Source organism: Heterocephalus glaber, unplaced genomic scaffold (assembly GCF_053883595.1).
Source record: "Heterocephalus glaber isolate CG9 unplaced genomic scaffold, H.glaber_assembly_v1.0 deba00001666, whole genome shotgun sequence".
Lineage (NCBI taxonomy): Eukaryota > Metazoa > Chordata > Mammalia > Rodentia > Bathyergidae > Heterocephalus > Heterocephalus glaber.
The window spans coordinates 6,265,702-6,283,899 of record NW_028258406.1 but is presented as its reverse complement, the minus strand read 5'-3'; the positions used below and the strand labels follow the sequence as shown (position 1 = coordinate 6,283,899).

General features: G+C 33.4%; 1 protein-coding gene across 10 annotated transcripts in view; it reads left to right on the top strand.

Moving 5' to 3' along the window:
• Pcdh17 (protocadherin 17) overlaps nucleotides 1–16,845 on the top strand; it is a 92,911-nt gene extending 76,066 nt beyond the window's left edge. For all 10 annotated transcript variants that reach the window (XM_021257924.2, XM_087197475.1, XM_087197476.1 and 7 more), the window contains one exon: nucleotides 15,452–16,845. In XM_021257924.2, coding sequence (XP_021113583.1) covers nucleotides 15,452–16,134 — 683 coding nt within the window. In that variant the 3' untranslated portion in view covers nucleotides 16,135–16,845. The remainder of the gene's footprint in view (nucleotides 1–15,451) is intronic.
• Nucleotides 16,846–18,198: the final 1,353 nt, after the last annotated feature.

The following is an 18,198-nucleotide window of genomic DNA, read 5'->3' as shown; positions in this document are numbered from 1 at the left end:
TTGCAAATATTTTCTACTAACATATATACTCTAATAAAAATTCAATTTGGAAGTTATTGAGGCTTATTGAATATGAACTTTCTCTAAATTTTACATATTTTTCTTATCATATAATTTGAAAATGAAATATTATCATTTGTGCAGTGTTATCAGAATAAATTTTTATTTCCTTTTAATTGCTATTATCTCAAAAATAGATGATTTACATAGATAAAAGTAGCTCTCTGTATCTAAGAGTTCTACATCCATGAATGTAATCAAGCTCAGATAAAAAATGTTCCAAGAAAAGTACATCTGAACATGTACATAGTGTTTTCTTGTCATTTTTACCTAAACAACACACTATGACCATTATCTACATAATATTTACTTTCTGTTAGTATTATAAGTAATGTAGTAATTATTTAAAGTATACAGGAGAATATGTGTTGGTTGTATACAGATAATCTGTTTTACATAAGGGATTGAGCATTTACAAATTTTGGGTTTTGTAGGATATCCTAGACCCAATTGCATATGAATACGAAGAGATAACTTTGCAACTGCTGTGTTTTATGGATAATAAGTAGATTAATAAGATACCTGTGTGAAAAGGATGTTCTTTTTATACATAAATGCTTAGTCTAGCAATTTATTTTTTTGAAATTTTCTGTAAAATTATATATACATATATTTGCATATATTTGTTTTAAATAATAAAACAATCATATTCAATAAGAAAAGAGCCTAATTAGTAAGTATTTATTTATCAAGTATTGCTAACCTTGTAATTTTTTTATTTTGAAATAATATTATAGCTACCTTGATATGTATACTTTGTGATCATAAATATCTTTAAAAGAATCATACCACAGTGATATATGTGCACCCATGTTTATAGTGACACAGTTTGTAATAGCTAAAGCTTGGAAACAGCCCATTGGCCCAGCAACTGGAAACTGGATAAAGAAGATGTGGGGTTCTTTTATAAAATGGAGTACTACTCAGCCATAAAGAACGAGAAACTAGAGACATTTATAGCTAAGTGGATGCATATTGAGGACATACTCTTAAGTGAAATAAATAGGACACACATGTGTAAATACCGAATAGTTTCTCTAGTGTGAGAAACTGAAAGTGTAAATAATTAAAAGGATTACAACAAATAATTGATAATTTGAAATAGGAAGAAAAGTTCCAAAGGGGTAAGGAAAGAGGGAGAGGAAAGGGAAAGGTAAGAAGGGAAAGGAAAAATTATGAGAAAAGGAAAAAACTTGAAACAAATTCTTTGTAAATAGGGAAGGGTGGAGGAGGAGAAGGGCACACAGGTAATGGGGAAAAATTAAGAACCAAGATACATCATGTACAGGTACAGGCACCCAATGATAAATGTAAACATGTTGTATACCTAAAATGTACCAATAAAATAATTTATGCCAAAAAAATAAATAAATATCTTTATCAATTCAGTGAATGAACATTAAATGTTTTACGAGAAGCCTGCTAAAGCAAATAATTCAGGTTGTCCATTTCTAGGTGGACCTTGCATTTTAAATAGGTATTTTAGGTTAAGAAATAAGCTCTCTGTAGCTAATACATTAAGTCACCTACAAATTAAAGGTTAGAATAATATTCAAATTGAAATTATTCTTTCTTTTGAGCAGAGATTTTGTGATTCAAATTATGTGTCCAGTTGAGTTTCCACATTCTCCAATTGGCTTATGTAATTATATTTCTGAAGGAATTTTAGAGTTTAGTTGGAAGATCGCTGTCATTTTCCTAAACATCTTTAAAGAGATTTCCTTTAAAGCAAATTTGGCAACTTAGAATTTAGACTATTGTTTCTGTGCCTAAAAATACAGGTGGGCCAAATTATAGGTGGTCTGAACATCAAAGAGAGTACTTCATCTTTCATAGTTTTTTAGTAATGACCATGGAAATTATAAAATAGCTACTAAATAATATATTCAGCAAAAACAGTATTTCACTTCTTCCTCAGATTCATCATACATTGCTTTAAAGGAAAAACTCAAAAATACCCTGCTTGAATTATCAAAGATTATTTTAATGAATCCTCCCTGTTTTGTTGATATGAATTTATTTTTTGATTAGGTTTAGAATGTAAGTTTGAAAATGAATGCTCACATATTTGTATGTGTTCCTCTGTTACTATCACTCACAGAGAATGTACTTTCATTTTATCATGTGTTCTTTGCTCTGGATTTAGTTATTAATTAAATTATGTAAAATAGATGATAAGGAAGTCTTTATAATACCATTGTAGATACCTTCCTTGGATACTTCATTATATATGGAATCACTCTCACATTTTTAAGAAACATTCTTATCTTTTCTTTGACTCAGAGATAGCCCTCTCCAGTGACATTCTGACCTTTGGTTTAATTTACATAGCAGGGTAATCCAGAGGACACATCTCCTGTCTTCCTGTGAGCTTCCTGACTACTTTTCACCATTTCTTATTACTTCACCGTGCTTTAATGATTGCAAAAATATTAAGCCATTACTAGGAAAATGGCTTATCATTGCCAGTAAAATCCATTACAAAAACATTTCTGTATATTTACTCTAGAACATGGATATTGAATGTATTGATTGTGCTTAACTTTTCATTCTTGGGATGACCCAATCATACAGGATAAAAACATCAGCTTCCAATAAGTTTACGGCACAATTTACAAGTACTAAGAGCAGCATAATTTTAGGGAAGTAATTCCAAGAACTGCCTTTATTTAAAATGTCAATTATCTTCTCTTTCATATTCTTAATATGCTTTTTGACTCTACAGTAATTGTAAATGAAATAGTGATTGTATCAGCAGCTTGGTGGTTAGTTTTCTTGTATTGGTGAGATGAAGGCCTAAAATATTAGGGTTTAAACTTTCTGTATTTTATATTAGGTTTCTGTATCAGTTCATCTTCCCTTTGCAAGAACAAATCACCTGACACCCTAACACTCTGATGCCCAAAATTTAAAGGAAGAGAGGTTTATTTATTTGTCTCACAGTTTCAGAAAGTTCAGTCCATAGACTGGATTAAAAATGGCTCTAGGCCAAGAATATCATGGCAGAAAGACATGTCAGAGCAAAGGTACTTAGTGCATAGTGGCAAGGAAGCAAAACAGCCCTGCAAACAACACTACAGAGGAAGGAGTGGGGAACCACACTTAGACCCCAAGATCATGACTCTTTGACCTACTCAGACTTTACTAATGTACTTTACTCAGACTTTACTATGCACTTTGCTAATCCCGTGTGGCTCCCGTATAAATCAAGTTGGTAATTCACCTTAACTGTAACGTCCCAATTCTTGTTAATTTTATACACAAACACTTCTCCTTAAACCATTTTTAATCTCTAAATAAACAAAAGATCATACTTCCGTGTAATGAAACAATTATACCACAACAAACCAAATCACATTAATGCCTTCCTCAAAGCCTCAACAGTCCCACCATTACTAAAACGTCTAAGTTAAAATCTCTGAGACTGAAGTCAAACTCTTAGCTGTGAACCCCTGTAAAAATAAGAAAAGTTAAATAATCCCAAAGTATGATAATCCAGGATAAACTTTTCCATTCCAAAAGGGAGGTATAGGTGAATGGGAAAGAATCAGACCAAAATAAGACTGAAATCCAGCAAAGTAAATAGTAAGATGTATAATTGCATTTTTGGTGTCCAGACACATGGTAGTGAGATGTGAGTTCTAAAAGTATGGGTGGCCTTACCCCTATGTTCTTGATGATTGCAACTTATGGGCTCTTTCCTGGGCTGGCTCTGCTCACTGCATGCAGCCTTTCTCATCAGATGTTCAACATTCCTGGCATCTCCAAATTCCTTTCATCCTGACTTCACCCTGATGTCATTCCCACAGCTTCATGTATTGTCCTTTCAGAGACTCCTTGCCTAACCTCTCAGGCCTTTCTTTAGTTGTGCGTGGAAACCACCCTGACCCTACAAATCTTGTATTCTGCATACTTGTAAGAGCAGCATCATGTAGACAATGCCAAAGTATGGTGCTAAAATGAACAGTAGTTAAGCCTTGTTGGACCATGAATTTATAAACCTCTGAGTCTCTGGATGATAGAACACTGAAATGAACCTCAGCAACAATTCAGTAGAAGGCTCTTCTCAAGTAGGGACCTCAGGGTCTCTCTTCTCAAGTGAAAAGTTGACACTTTTCCATCATTGAACCTGCTATAGGTGGGGACTTCCTGATTTCTTAGACACCCTGAAGACATTTTTCTCCTTTCCCCATATAAAATTTGGTGCCTTTGTAATGGTAGTAATCTCTTCAGCAAATGTAAAATCTTTAGTTTCAGATTTATACAAGGTTACTTTGAAACCAAAATTTAAGTTTTTCATATTTTTCTGCTCTGCATTTTACTTCCAGTTCTTATCATAAATTTAACTAAAACTAGCCAGCATATCCATGTCATAGCCTGAAGATTGGGCTGCCTTAAAATTTAGTCCACCAAATCCACCTAATATAATATCAGTCTACCACAAAGTCTCAGGACAAAGGCAAAATGTAGACATTTTTTGTTTGTTTGTTTTGCCAGAGTCCAACAAACTTGCCTCTAGTCCTATAGGCAAAAAAAATTCTTGTTCCCAACTAAAACCATGAGGGCCTGGCTTTTACTGTTCCCCTTCCTATCAGCATTCTGGTCCTCTCTGTCTACATGACCTACCTAGATACACCCAGATATGTGCTCTATTAATTCCTTGGCTGGCTCCCAAGCCAATCATGTTGATAATCCACCTTAAGCGTAATGATTACTTTTGAGCATTATCAATTTTAATAAAAATAAGTCATTTCACAGGCAGAATTTTTAGTAAAATAATAAAAATATATGTTATCAATTATGGGTTTGTGCTCAAACACGTGTGCACATGCACATGGATGACATCTAGTTTTAGTTTATATTTATGATTTGTATTATAAGTTATTTTTGCAAGAATATAAAGAATTACAGATTCATATATTTCCCATTGCTTTAATCTTTAAAAATATTTTGCGTTAATTTTTTTATTTGAAAATATTATATTTTGAAAATATTGATTTGAGCAGCACACCCATCTGTTCATTTGGAAACGTGCATTTAATTTAAAGTAACAACTAAAACTTTAGCTCTCTCTAGACTTGATTTATTTGAATTTAATAAATATCTTTTGGAGCTTAGGATGTCATTAAAATATTAAAAATCTTTCTTAAAAATTCATCTTCTGGGACTGCCATATCCTATTGACAAGTGTTGATTACTAAATAATAAGCAGAAGAGGATTAGCTGTTTCTGAATTAACGTTTTCTGAGAAATGCTAAAAATGACATCAATTCTGTTCTCTTGTTTCTAGCAATTGAAAACAAGATGTGCTAGAAAGAAGATAAGCAATAGGATTTAAATTGGTAAATAGATATACCTCCCAAAAGAAATCTAATGGCAGGCATGAAAGAAAAACGCTAATAAGACTATCTTGCTTGCTTCTTATAAAGAGTTTGGTTTGGTAGGCATGCTTTTATTGACCTTCCTTACAGGATTACCAGTTTGCTAGGAGGATGACTTGAGTCTTAGATGTATTCATCCATGCTATCAAAATAGTGGTGCTATCAGAAATGTTGTTAGCTTACAGAAACAGTAAAAGCAAAAGGAAAATATCCTCTGTAATAATGGAGAATACTAGCAAATTTACATAGTCTTGGCTCTGAAATTCACAGAATTATTTAAGTTGCTACAATTTTAAATTTGTCCTTGTAAACCAAACAGCTTTTACTAACTATTGCATGCCACACCACAGGTTTCTCACTGCATATAAATCAAGTTCTTTTGGAAGCTGCATTAACTCTTTCAGGATATTTAAATTATAAAGGTTTATGCATTAGTTTATATGTATATGGAAACTTTCAGATAAAATGTAAAACACAAACTTAAAACGAAAGAGGGAACTTGATTCATTTTGCCCAGTGCAGTAGGAAAAAAAAAGCCAAAAGGAGAAACTGGGAGAGAACAAAGAAGCCTATAGATGTTCAAGTGTGTATTTGTGAATACTCACTGTATTTTAGAATTTAAAATTAAAAAGGGGTGATTATTTAAATATAAGCTATGTAAATTGAGGCCATACTCTTAAGTGAAATAAATAGGACATCCATATGTATATACTGAACAGTTTCTCCAGTGTGAGAAACTGAAAGTGTAAATAAGGATTAAAATGATTAAAATGAATGATTTAAAATTTGAAATAGGAAGAAAAAGACTAAAGGGGTAGGGGAAGTGGGAGGGGAGGGGGAAAGGATAGAGGGGAAAGGAAAAATTATGAGAAAAGGAAAAAATGGAAACAAAGTCTTTGTAAATAGGAAAGGGTGGAGGGGGGAAGGGAGCACAGTGAATGGGGATAAAAATAGGATGCATCATGTACAGGTACAAGATCCCAGTGATGAATGTAAATGTATTGTATACCTAAAATCTACCAGTAAAAGAATTTAAGCAAAAAAATGTATATATAAGCTATGATTTCAGCAACATTATCACCAATTCAAAAAATTCTCTAAGGAGAAAAATATTCTGACCTCCAAGTTTGAATGAAATACAGGTTACACAGGATTCATTTATCTTATAATTTAAAATTATATCCTCTTTAATAAATGCAGAACTTTGGATTTTTATATAAACAGTATTTTCATATAAATATGATATTTAACAGGCAGATCTGATGTTATTTTACACAATGTATATGTCACAAAAATGAAAAGTTATTAAGCACAGTGTCTTTAGTTCCTGGAATCATTCTGAAAGCTAACATGGCAAATTCACAAAAGAATAGTTCAGCAATGAGTAATTTGTAAATAAAAGCTATTCCTATTTTAGATTACCAATAGTATTTCATACTTTTAAAATTTAATTTGCCTTCGCATCAATTTCAGCATTTTGTTTCCATTTAGAAGTGTGTATTGACTATGTTCTGTGTATCTTAAAAAAAGGTTCACCAAAGACTACATCATAGTATCTTTTGCAGGGATGTTTAGAGACAAGGTTTCACTTTGTAATGCAGGCTGGCTTTGAACTCAAGGTGATCCTCCTGCCTCAGCTTCCTTAGTGCTGGGATTACAGGGATGCACCATCACGCTTGGCTATACCATAGTATCTTGAGCTTCTAAGGCCAAAAGGGTCTCAATTAGACAAACAGATTAAAAAATAATGTTAGAGAAAAATACTAGAATATAATATTCATTGGGAAAATGATGATGGCCATTTCTTTCAAAATAATTCAGTAATTTCATTTAATTTTTCATTCTTCTTGACCTAGAGTGTCAATATTGAAAGATTTCTGAGATTAACAGATTTAACTTATTTATTATTGTCATTCTCTTTTTTTGAAATATTTACTTTCCTAAAAACGTAAAATATCTCCTTTCTTTCAGATATCTCCTCTTCTGGTCTTCTAAAAGTATCATTTATACTTTTGTGATCTTATATCATTGTTATAGTTGTTAATAATAGGCATTTAGAGAAAAAGGAGAGGGAAAAATCTAGATTTAGGAAGAATACATATTTTTCCAATGCACACGATGCAGGATTTATCTTGTAATAAGAAATGCTAACTGATTCAACACACATGAAGACTTTCTTTAGTTTAGAAGTACAAGCACATACAAATGGCTTAGGTAAGATTTGGGACTGGAATGACTAGCCCAGTGAATTATTTTGGGGCCAACGAATCATGTCATGTCCTACTGTATCTATTGGAGATATCAGAACTCTAGATCTATTTCTCAGAAATAATGCTTCTTTGGAGTTTGTTTACACATTAGTTTATTCTAGTTTTTAAATACATAAATGTTTTCCAATATCTTTCCCATTAAGAATTCAATTCAAGAATTTTCTGAGACATAAGATCAAGTATGCAAATACCTGTATTATTGCTCTATTGCCTGTTGCATTAAATTTGGCCTTTTACTCAAAACTCTTTTAGATCCTCACTCATTTCACCTACATTATTTCATTTTTTTTCGTTGCAGCATAAATTCTTGACTCTATGAAGCTTAACTTTTCCTTCTGAAATGCCCACTCCCATGCAGTGGTTCTCTCTCTTTCCAATTCCTTTACCTTGAACACTCTCTCCGTACTCTCCACTTTACACTGAAATTGATCATACCTTGAATCTCTTATCAAGCAGTATCTCTTGTACAGATCCTTTGAGCCTATTAAAATGTACACTTTCAGCCCAATTTCTATTGCTTGACATCCTACGACATAGTTCAAACTGCAGTTGTTCACAGATTATATTCCTTTGGCTGGTTTAAAATCTTGTTTCTACTTTCATTCAAAGTTTAAATTCCTTGATGACAAGCCATAGTTTTACAAATTCAAGAACTGGTTCATTCACCATAAATTGCTACCTAATGCAATACCTGTCCTAGAACACCTTACTCAAGATGCCTTGATTGAAATCTTCCAATGTCTAGCAATGCCTAGGCACAAAGTACATGTTTAATGCAATTTTGTATTATAAATTCTTGAGTGCAACTTTTTAAAAATGTCTGTTGAACTACACAGGTCTAGTGCACCCATATCATTTTACTGTTGGGACAGTTAAGTTATATTGTTTTTCTTGAAGAAGTTCTATTGTACTTTTCTCAAAGAACTAGAAAGCTTGTTCCAGTAGTGTAGTACTGAGCTTCAGAGCCAATTCTCCTCCGGGTAAGTACTAGGAAAGAGATGGAACCATTTAGTTCTAACTTCACTTCTAAGCATCTGCTGCTGCCTCAGGTAATGGCTGTGCCTACAGAATGAGATTGGGGGAGGAGGGCAGCTAAATTTTAAATGTTAATCTCAGAGCAGTGTGCCACAGGACACAATTATACGTGTGCCATAAATTTCCAATGCATGATTTAGATTTTCACTGTTTTATATACCTAGTGCTTTCATATCAGACTTCCTAACACTGCTTTGGATTTGTTCTGAAACACAAATTTCATTTCAGCTTGTGTTAAATTTTCTTCATTTCAGAGCACTATGTGTTATCAATATATATGCCCCCAAAATGCCACTCTGGTAGACATTTTACTATGTCCTAAAGGTCACAAACATTTATAACCACCCCTGCAGATGTGCAGGTGCATTGAATAGTAAGTGCAAATGCTCCAAGCAGTTCCACATACCCAGCTGCGATTGGATTCACTTGAATATGATATAGGCCAGTGGTTTCTGGTGTCTGAATGCAGCCGTGGAAATACATTCAGAAGCATTGTGAAATGCAGGTGCATGCTAGAGGATTGGTACTTCAAAGCTGCTACGGTTTGATGGTATTATAATAACTTCCTCTTCAAAATATGCTCTCTGCCTATCAATAGCAGATAGAATGACATTTCACAAATACAATAAAATCCAAGAGGCCGATGGGCAGTGAATCCACCTAATATATGTATGTTTCTTTCATAATATTTTATGTGAACTATATTTCTAAATTCTTATTCCTTGTGGCTGATTACTATAAAATAATTTATTCTCCTGGAGTCTTCTATGCAATATCCTTTTTGCACTGCTACATGGACAGGGATCCTTGTGAAATGAGCATATGATAGTGAGATACATTTCCCACATTACATTAAAAAATTAAAGAATCTAAAAGACATCTTACGATTTTTGATTAGCAAAACAACATCGATCTCTGTGCACAAGTGAAAAATATGAGAAATAAAGGACAATAGAAGAAAGGTCATGCAACTAAATAAGTGCCACATTTTTCTTTGCTTATCTTAATTCTTCCCTTCATAGGATATAAGTCAGCTTATCAAAAGTGATGATGAAATAAAACGAGTCATGTGAACATTTGTTTCAAAAAATATGCACGTGATAAAGCTACATTAAAATACTCCTTTTATTGACATAGAAAAAATTGTCTTGAGATGCCTTTGCTGTACTGTCTTTATAAATAATGTTGAAAGTGATTTTTTTTCTCCTCAGAGGCAGATAGGATGAAAGAAAATGATTTATTTTTTAACTATTGTACTAGTAAACGAAAATCCTATGTCATTAATGGAGATAATTTGTATGAGTTTAGATTGTTCAGATACTGTTTATATGAAATGACTTACCCTATGGTCATAACAAGTGTTAGGAGTTTATAGCCAAAATAAAAAAGAGCTGTTCGTTAGAGAAGTGTTAGTTCATAGGACGTTGTAAATTATCCCAACTTAGTGAAAGAAAAACCACTTCATTAGAGGTTTCTTGGACTGTTTTTTTGACAAGATTGCTGTTTTAGCATTGGTAGTTTTTTCTGACATTGTAGAATATATTTTTATAAATGGTAATTTGTCATGCTCATGGAGAAGCTTGTGTGCATGTATATTTGTAATTGTGTGTGTGTGTGTGTGCACTGAAGAAAGAAACAGTAAAAACAAACTGTTTTTACATCATTAAACTCTTTCAGCAGAAAACAACTAGGCATGAACTGCCACTCAAAGGTCTTGACTTGTCATGGTTTGCAAGGAGATGGAGAATCTGTGATGGACACTTGGCTGAGATTCTGCAGAATTAATCTGCAAAGCACTGTGTCAGCCATAAATAGAGATGGGTGCCTAGTCTGCTTTTCCAGGCGGCTAATTAGGTGCTATGAAAGCTTATGTTGCTGAAAGAAGGTAAATTAGAAATAAAAAAGAAGAAAATGAGAACAAATAAAAAATGGACTTCCATTTATAGAGTTGTCTACTTAGAAATGATGCTAATTTTAAGATGCTGTTAGAAACAGTGCTTACCACCATGGTAATAGAAGAGCACTATTCCTATTTAAAGTTGTTTACAAAACAGAAACAAAACCATTTCATTGACAGTCATAAAGCACAGAATACTTTTAAATTTCTGTCTCCCATGAACATAGCACTTTAGAACTTCTTTACTGATGGCTTGAGTTATGGATTTTTATTTTAAAACTTCTATGACACATTTATTTCTTGAGTATAGAAAAGTGAATCAGATGGATACCAGATGTATATGCAGAATTCTTTTTCTGGAAACTGTATGAACAATTTCCGATGTACAAATATGTGAGTTCCTGAGGCAGCAGGTAAATTTGAAATTAAGGAAGGAAATCCTTTTATGTTTTCTAACATTTCCCTAAGTGGCAACAAATTAGTTGCCAAGTATTTCTCCTTAGAGGTGCTGCATAGTGCTTTGAAGACAGGGAAAATAAGTTTAAATTTCTGATTTCTGATAAATTCCTGCCCAAAGCAAGACAGAAAAGAATAACGAGTTAGATTCACTCTGAAGTAAGATGTTTTTTGACTGGTTCCTTGACATATTTCTTTTGTAATGGACAACACAGAGCCATAGCACACAATAGCACACAGGCTTTTTCTCTGATTTTCTGAAATAAGTATGCTTGACAGCATCCTGCTTAATCTTTGCTAATTCTTACTGATGTAAGTAACATTTTCACTTCAAGTTTTAATCTTACTTGTGGTAATTGTTGGCACATTTCAACCATTATCAAAATGACTATGTGTTTCTAGTGCTACAGTGACATTACAAAATTAAGATCATAATGAATAAATCAAATTGTAGTAAGCTTTATGGAAGACTACTAAAATCCAATCACATAAGGGTTGATAATTTGGTGTTTTAATTGTATTAAATTCTGAAGTCAAAGATAGTTAAATTGTTGATCTGATCATAGATTTTACCCTCATTATTATAGGGCAAAAGGAAAGATTAAAATACTACTTATTGATTTTTTAATTAAAAAGACCTACAGGTTACATTTATGTATAAAAACATTGTCAGTATTTAAGCAAATGTATATTATTTTGTTAAAAAGAATAAATAGTATACTTATATTATGAATATAGAACTTTCCTTTGATTTACTTACATTTCAGTTATGAGACCTATTAATAATGTTCAAGAATACATTGCATATAAATTTTGGATTTTTAAAAAAATTGGGACTATACACTAGAAAAATTCAATTTTACCACGTATATACAGATGATCTATAAGAGTATGTGTGTGTGTGTGTGTGTGTGTTATAGTTATGATTTGGCTGAGAGCAAAAATTACAATGATTCTCCAGTTGAGTCAATTTATATCTTTTACAAAAAAATCATATAAATTATACAAAATTGAACCACTTACGGTTCTTGCATTTAGATACTTCTCTTCAGAGCATGTGTAGTAGTGAGATTTGGCGATCAGACTGAAAAAAATGATTCTTAACTCTGCGAAAGTGTTATTAGATTGTCACATGGTGTTTCAGGGAATCATACATTTCAGAGATTAGATGCTATAAACTTTCCATATAGGAATAGCTGCTTATGGCTCCATCTGTTGAAGTTTGGAATTGTTTTTCCTTTGCAATATAAACATGGTTAGCTTTGTTTCTCTCGTTAGCATACTATTTGGATTATGGCCTCTTTCTTGGCATGGGGTACATTCCCTGAATGGGTAACTATGTTGTATTGAGGAAAAGATGAAATTAAAGGTAAATAATTTTTTGGTAATTTCTGATTGGAGTGGAAGAAACAAATGGATATTGAATCAAATATTTTTGTTTTGATTTCTTCTGTCCAGTGTCTCTAAACTTGTTTTTTGATACACACACCAATTCCATGCAAATGATGGGTATCTAGAAAATTTACTTTTTTTTTGTTCATTTTTGTAGTCTATAATTTTATGTATTTATTCTAGGATTCATTCTCTCTAAGGTATGAACTGTTTAATTATTTACCTTTAGAGGTTTAGGGCTTGAGAAAATATTCCACATTATTATTCTTTATTATATAAATTCAGCATAGTAAAGGGCTTAAAATATATAATAAAAAGTGCACATTGCAGAAATTCTCTCAGTATAACCCATCATTCCTTAAATGCCTGCATTTGTAGCAACCTTTCCTCTCCCTTCATTTCCTCTTTTATCTTTTCTCTACGCTTCACTCCATTCCTTTCTCTTTTTCCCTCCTTTACTCTCTCCCTCTTTCTTTTCTTCCTCTTTGCTTCTATCTCTCCCTCTCTTTTCTTTCCTTTTTTCCTCTTTCTTCTTTTTATTTTATGTTGAGTCAGTCATATATTATAGATAACCTATGACTTTTTTGTTCCTAGCTATGATTCCACTCTCTGATATATTTTACTTTGGCCCTCGGCAGTTCACTTTGTCCTTATACTTTCTGTTGTTTATACAAAAGTGTTCATTCAAATTTTTTCACTGTGAACTGCTGTTGTCAAAATTACAGACTAATCACAAGGTGAACAGCTTGTAATGTGTCATAATCAATACTCAAAATTTGCTTCCCTGGTTATGACATAAAGGAGTCAAGTAAAAAGCTGCAGATTTTCAGCAGTGAAGTACTGAAACAATAATTTCATGTTGGTGTTTTCAAATTCCAGGTCGATTTGTACTCTTCTTAATGTTTGCATTTGTCTATCTCTTTTTCTCGCTTCTTAAATTTATATTGAATTCATTCAGTGGTGGTTATCCAAATAGATGAAAGGGGAGTCCAGTCAATACTGCCATGTAAAACTGTTGTGGCATATTCCAAAAAGAGTGTATTGGTTGTAAATAAATTCAAGAAAAACATCGCTCTAAAAGATGCAAAAGTATCAACAAATGAAACAGAATATAAAGTTTTCTATAATCCTTTTGAAGCATAAAATTAGTTGAATAAATTAATATTATTGTTTCTAACACTTAGAAATATAAAAAGGGGTAGTTTGTATGATTTCCACTTACAGTAGGTAAAGAAAACAGATAGTCATGGAAAACTTTTCTGATATCTTTAAAAAAATTTTATCTCAGGTTTTAATTTAAATATATAGGAAAGGTTCCCAGATGTTATATTTCTAGCTGTTTTTGTTCCTCTATCAGCCTTCTCAGTAGTAAATGGTATGTGAGTTTATAGGTATATAATTCAGTTTGAGATTAGTTTTCAGTGTTCTTGCCCGCATTACATACTACTTGTAAGAGTGAATTTTTCATTCTTTCATAGGAAAATACTTTTTAACAATGACAAATTTTAAATAGAGGTGAGCTGCCTACTGTTTAACATTTCACAAGGGTGAATGGTGAATGCTATGAAATACCACATTTTTGTTCTGTCAAGACATCATTTTGATTTTTAAAGCAGTTTAGTATCATAGAAAATTATTTTATTGCTGAAAGTTTTTGAAATAAAATATGTTGTGTTTGTTTTTCATTTTGACTTCTGATGAAAGATTAATTATAGACTTTAAAACTTGTTTTTATGTGTGACTTTGAAAACTTAACTGTGCAAGTTTAATGATGCTGTTACATTTGTTATATTATTTCATATATCTTTTATGTAGATCTTTTTCTTTGCACAGGATACTAAACATGTAGGGATCATCTGACATCAATTAAAAGGCAATCCTCAAAGCTTCTAAATGTGTAGGGAATTGTATTCCCATTACATGGAGGTAAAATGTAAATATCCTCTTCTGAAAGTAAAGCCCCTGATTTTAAAAAGGATCATTAAACATAATGGAAACAACTGTTCATACTGGAAAGGAAGGGAAAGTATATTTCAAAGTTATGGTTAAAAATATTGAGGTCAATGGAGATATGCAGCTATTGTCATAACGATGGAATTTTCTTTCATATTTCCTTTTCTGATATCTTTTAAAAGGCATCATTAAAGAATGCTTTATATGGATTTTCCATATGTCTATTGGCAAAGGAGAAAAGTAAAAATTCTCACAGAAAGCGTTATAGCTTAAAATAGGATACCATGAATTGTCATTTATTCTAAACAATACCTGTTGAATAAACTCATTTGGTGTCTACTTAAACCATAAACAGAAAGCTGAAGTGAAGAAAACTGAATACATGATCCATATGTTATCTAATAAAATAGGAATGTGCACTTTTTGACAGGCTTATTTATAATACATTCTGATAGAAAATTCCATTAGTCACTCTGTAGGAAAAGTGGGCTTTGAAAAGAAAACTTTTATTTCATGACTCTCACCAAAATAAAAATTATAAGTGAAATAAGGATAAGAAACTTTTTAAAAAATGGCTTAGGACTTATTCTGGCAGTTTTCAGTCCAGTTATTGCCATTATTTGATTTGAAAAATTAATCCTAGTAATCCTTTTGAAGTTCTCTGTTTCCAGGATGGGATCTACAGAACAAAGACTAACTGATATCCCCAGGAGGTTAGATTATGATGATGCTCTGTTCTACCGAGAATGATTCTCCATTGGGCACTTTTTACTTCTTCCCTGGCTATGGGAATTCATTAATATCTAGAGAATAGACTTAAATAAAACCATTGTCTCAGCCAGCAGGTTTATGCAACCATCCTGAAATGTTTTAATTATTGTTTTCTTTTCCTTTTTAATTAAGAGACCAGAGGTCAACCAAGCCCACTGAGAGCTGATCACGGCTTCAGTAGAAATTCAAAGGAAACTCTAATGATTGGATTTGCTGTTTTCTCTTTTGTTTTGCAGAACCAGAAGAGTGTATTAATTGCACAGATGAATGCCGAGTGCTTGGTCATTCTGACAGGTGTTGGATGCCACAGTTCCCTGCAGCCAATCAGGCTGAAAATGCAGATTACCGCACAAATCTCTTTGTACCCACAGTTGAAGCTAATGTTGAGACTGAGACTTATGAAACTGTGAATCCCACTGGGAAAAAGACTTTTTGTACATTTGGAAAAGACAAGCGAGAGCACACTATTCTCATTGCCAATGTTAAACCTTATTTAAAAGCCAAACGTGCCCTGAGCCCTCTCCTCCAAGAGGTCCCTTCAGCATCAAGCAGCCCCACCAAGGCCTGCATCGAGCCTTGCACCTCAACAAAAAGCTCCCTGGAAGGTTGTGAAGCAAAACCAGGAGCCCTGGCTGAGGCAAGCAGTCAGTTCTTGCCCACTGACAGTCAGTATCTGTCACCCAGTAAGCAACAGAGAGACCCTCCCTTCATGGCCTCGGATCAGATGGCAAGGGTCTTCGCAGATGTTCATTCCAGAGCCAGCCGGGATTCCAGTGAGATGGGTGCAGTCCTGGAGCAGCTTGACCATTCCAGCCGGGATCTGGGCAGAGAGTCTGTGGATGCTGAGGAAGTTGTGAGAGAAATCGATAAGCTTTTGCAGGACTGCCGTGGGAATGACCCAGTGGCTGTGAGAAAATGAGAGAAGTAGAGAGAGAGAGAGAGAGAGAGAGAGAGAGAGGGAGAGAGAGAGAGAGTGGGGGGAAAGCATTGGCATTTTGAAGAATGATCTTGGGGACAACCCATTTCACAGGGAGGAGGAAAGACCAATGCTGCTTTAAGGCTTTTAGTGAACATCTGAAGTGCCCACAAGTATGTTCTTTTCACTGCTGTTTCTTTTTTCAGAGATAACAATGGTTTTGTTTTGACCAAACTTATATTAGGACAAAATTAATGATGTTTAAAGAGAAAAGAAAAGATAAGAAAAAGGAGAGAAGAAAAAGGAGGATGAGTATGCCACTTACCTTTTGACAATCTGTTAGAAAGGTATGCAGTGTGCGAAGTGAAGTATTCTGATCACTCTAAGACTGTGCTCCGTGATTTATGCTGACTTAACTGTTTACCTATAAACCCCATGCAAAGCAGGGTCGTCATCTGTGATCTGTGGTGGAGTTCTAGCAGTCATCACAGGCTTCTACTGAAAGTCCCGAAAAGACCTTGCAGTAGTCCAAGCTACACCAAACATTAACACATATTTGTGGTAAACATTTCTGTATAAAGTTACCTGCCACACACATAAACACAAAGAACATTCCATATCATTAGTCAAAAACAAAAACAAAAAAAACAAGAAAAAAACCCCGATCATTTGTAAGACGCCTCATGTCCTTTAAAGGTTAAATGTAAAAAGAAATAGTCCATTTTGTCCTGCACACACGTAGACTAACTCACTTCATTAAAGGAGAGCAAAATTTAGAGATTTAAAATGCCTATTTAGCATTTTAGTGTCCAACAAAGATAAATAATTGATTAGTTTTAAATTTGACATAGAAATGTTCCGAAAAATAGCTACCATTGAGTGGTAATATTCAGAGAAAAATAACACGATTAATATGTTGTATTCATTTGTGGACACTAAAATAGCTCAGGAAAGTGAAAATGTCTTAGACGTACACAAATCACATGACCATTTAAATGTGCAAATGTAAGAAGATTCAATGTGTTTACATCAAATGACATATTTTTATTGATTTATTGCAGATTCCGTGCATATGAGCCAAATTGTTGAGTGTATAAGAGCTATATTGTGTATTTTATTAAATTAATATATAGTTGTGTTGCAAAAATATTTGGGCTTATATTGTAAATGGCAAGTGTTGCCTCGGTAGCTGTCGAACTCTATGAGTTTTGTTTTTTCCTGCTTCCTTTTCCCCATGGAGTGTGGGAAGCAGTGCCTCAGAGCAAAGTCTCTTGTTTAATGTATAGTCTACCAAGTACTACAGTACATAATCTGTTCAAAATGTGTTTGAGTGAGCTGATGGAGCTAACTGAAAGGTCAAAAAGTACATCCATCAGTCATGGTTCTGTGCAAGTCCTTGTAGAAGCTTTTATTAAAGTCATGCTAAATCACAAGAACTACATTTGTACCAATACCTGAAACTTCTTCATGCTGTTTTCCATAACAAAGGCTTCTGCCTATGTAGATATCATGTTATTGGTTGGTTCTCAAAAGTATCTTAAGTGATTCAGAAGTGTCTTTCCATTATATTTTAAAAACATGAAAAATGCATTAATGCATGTGTGGTACCAGCCCTGGTTACTTACATTGTATAGTGTTTTTCAAGAGGTCTGTCTGGGTCTTAACAAAGTCTTTTTTCCTTATCTCAATGCTCCTCTGCCTCTTTTTATTGGTGTCCTTTGAGAACAATACACCTTCTATTCCATCATTTGGTTGCACCTTTTCTTATGACATTTAGCAAGTTTCAAACTTCCTTCCATATGAGGCTAAGAAACCTCTAATTTCAGGAATTGGGAAAAATAAAATTAGCACTTGCAGAAGTAGTAGCAGATGGGAAAATGCCTTGATTGACATTTTCCGTCAGCATTGAAAATTTTTGGCATTTTATAGCTTCATGGTGAATAGTTTTAAGCCCATACCTTAGACAATGTGGTGCTGAGTTAAATAAAGGCTGTTTGTGCACTGGAGCAGAAAAAAATGCATCATGTGCAAATTGGTGGAGAATCCTGTGCCTTCTTTTATGGCCAC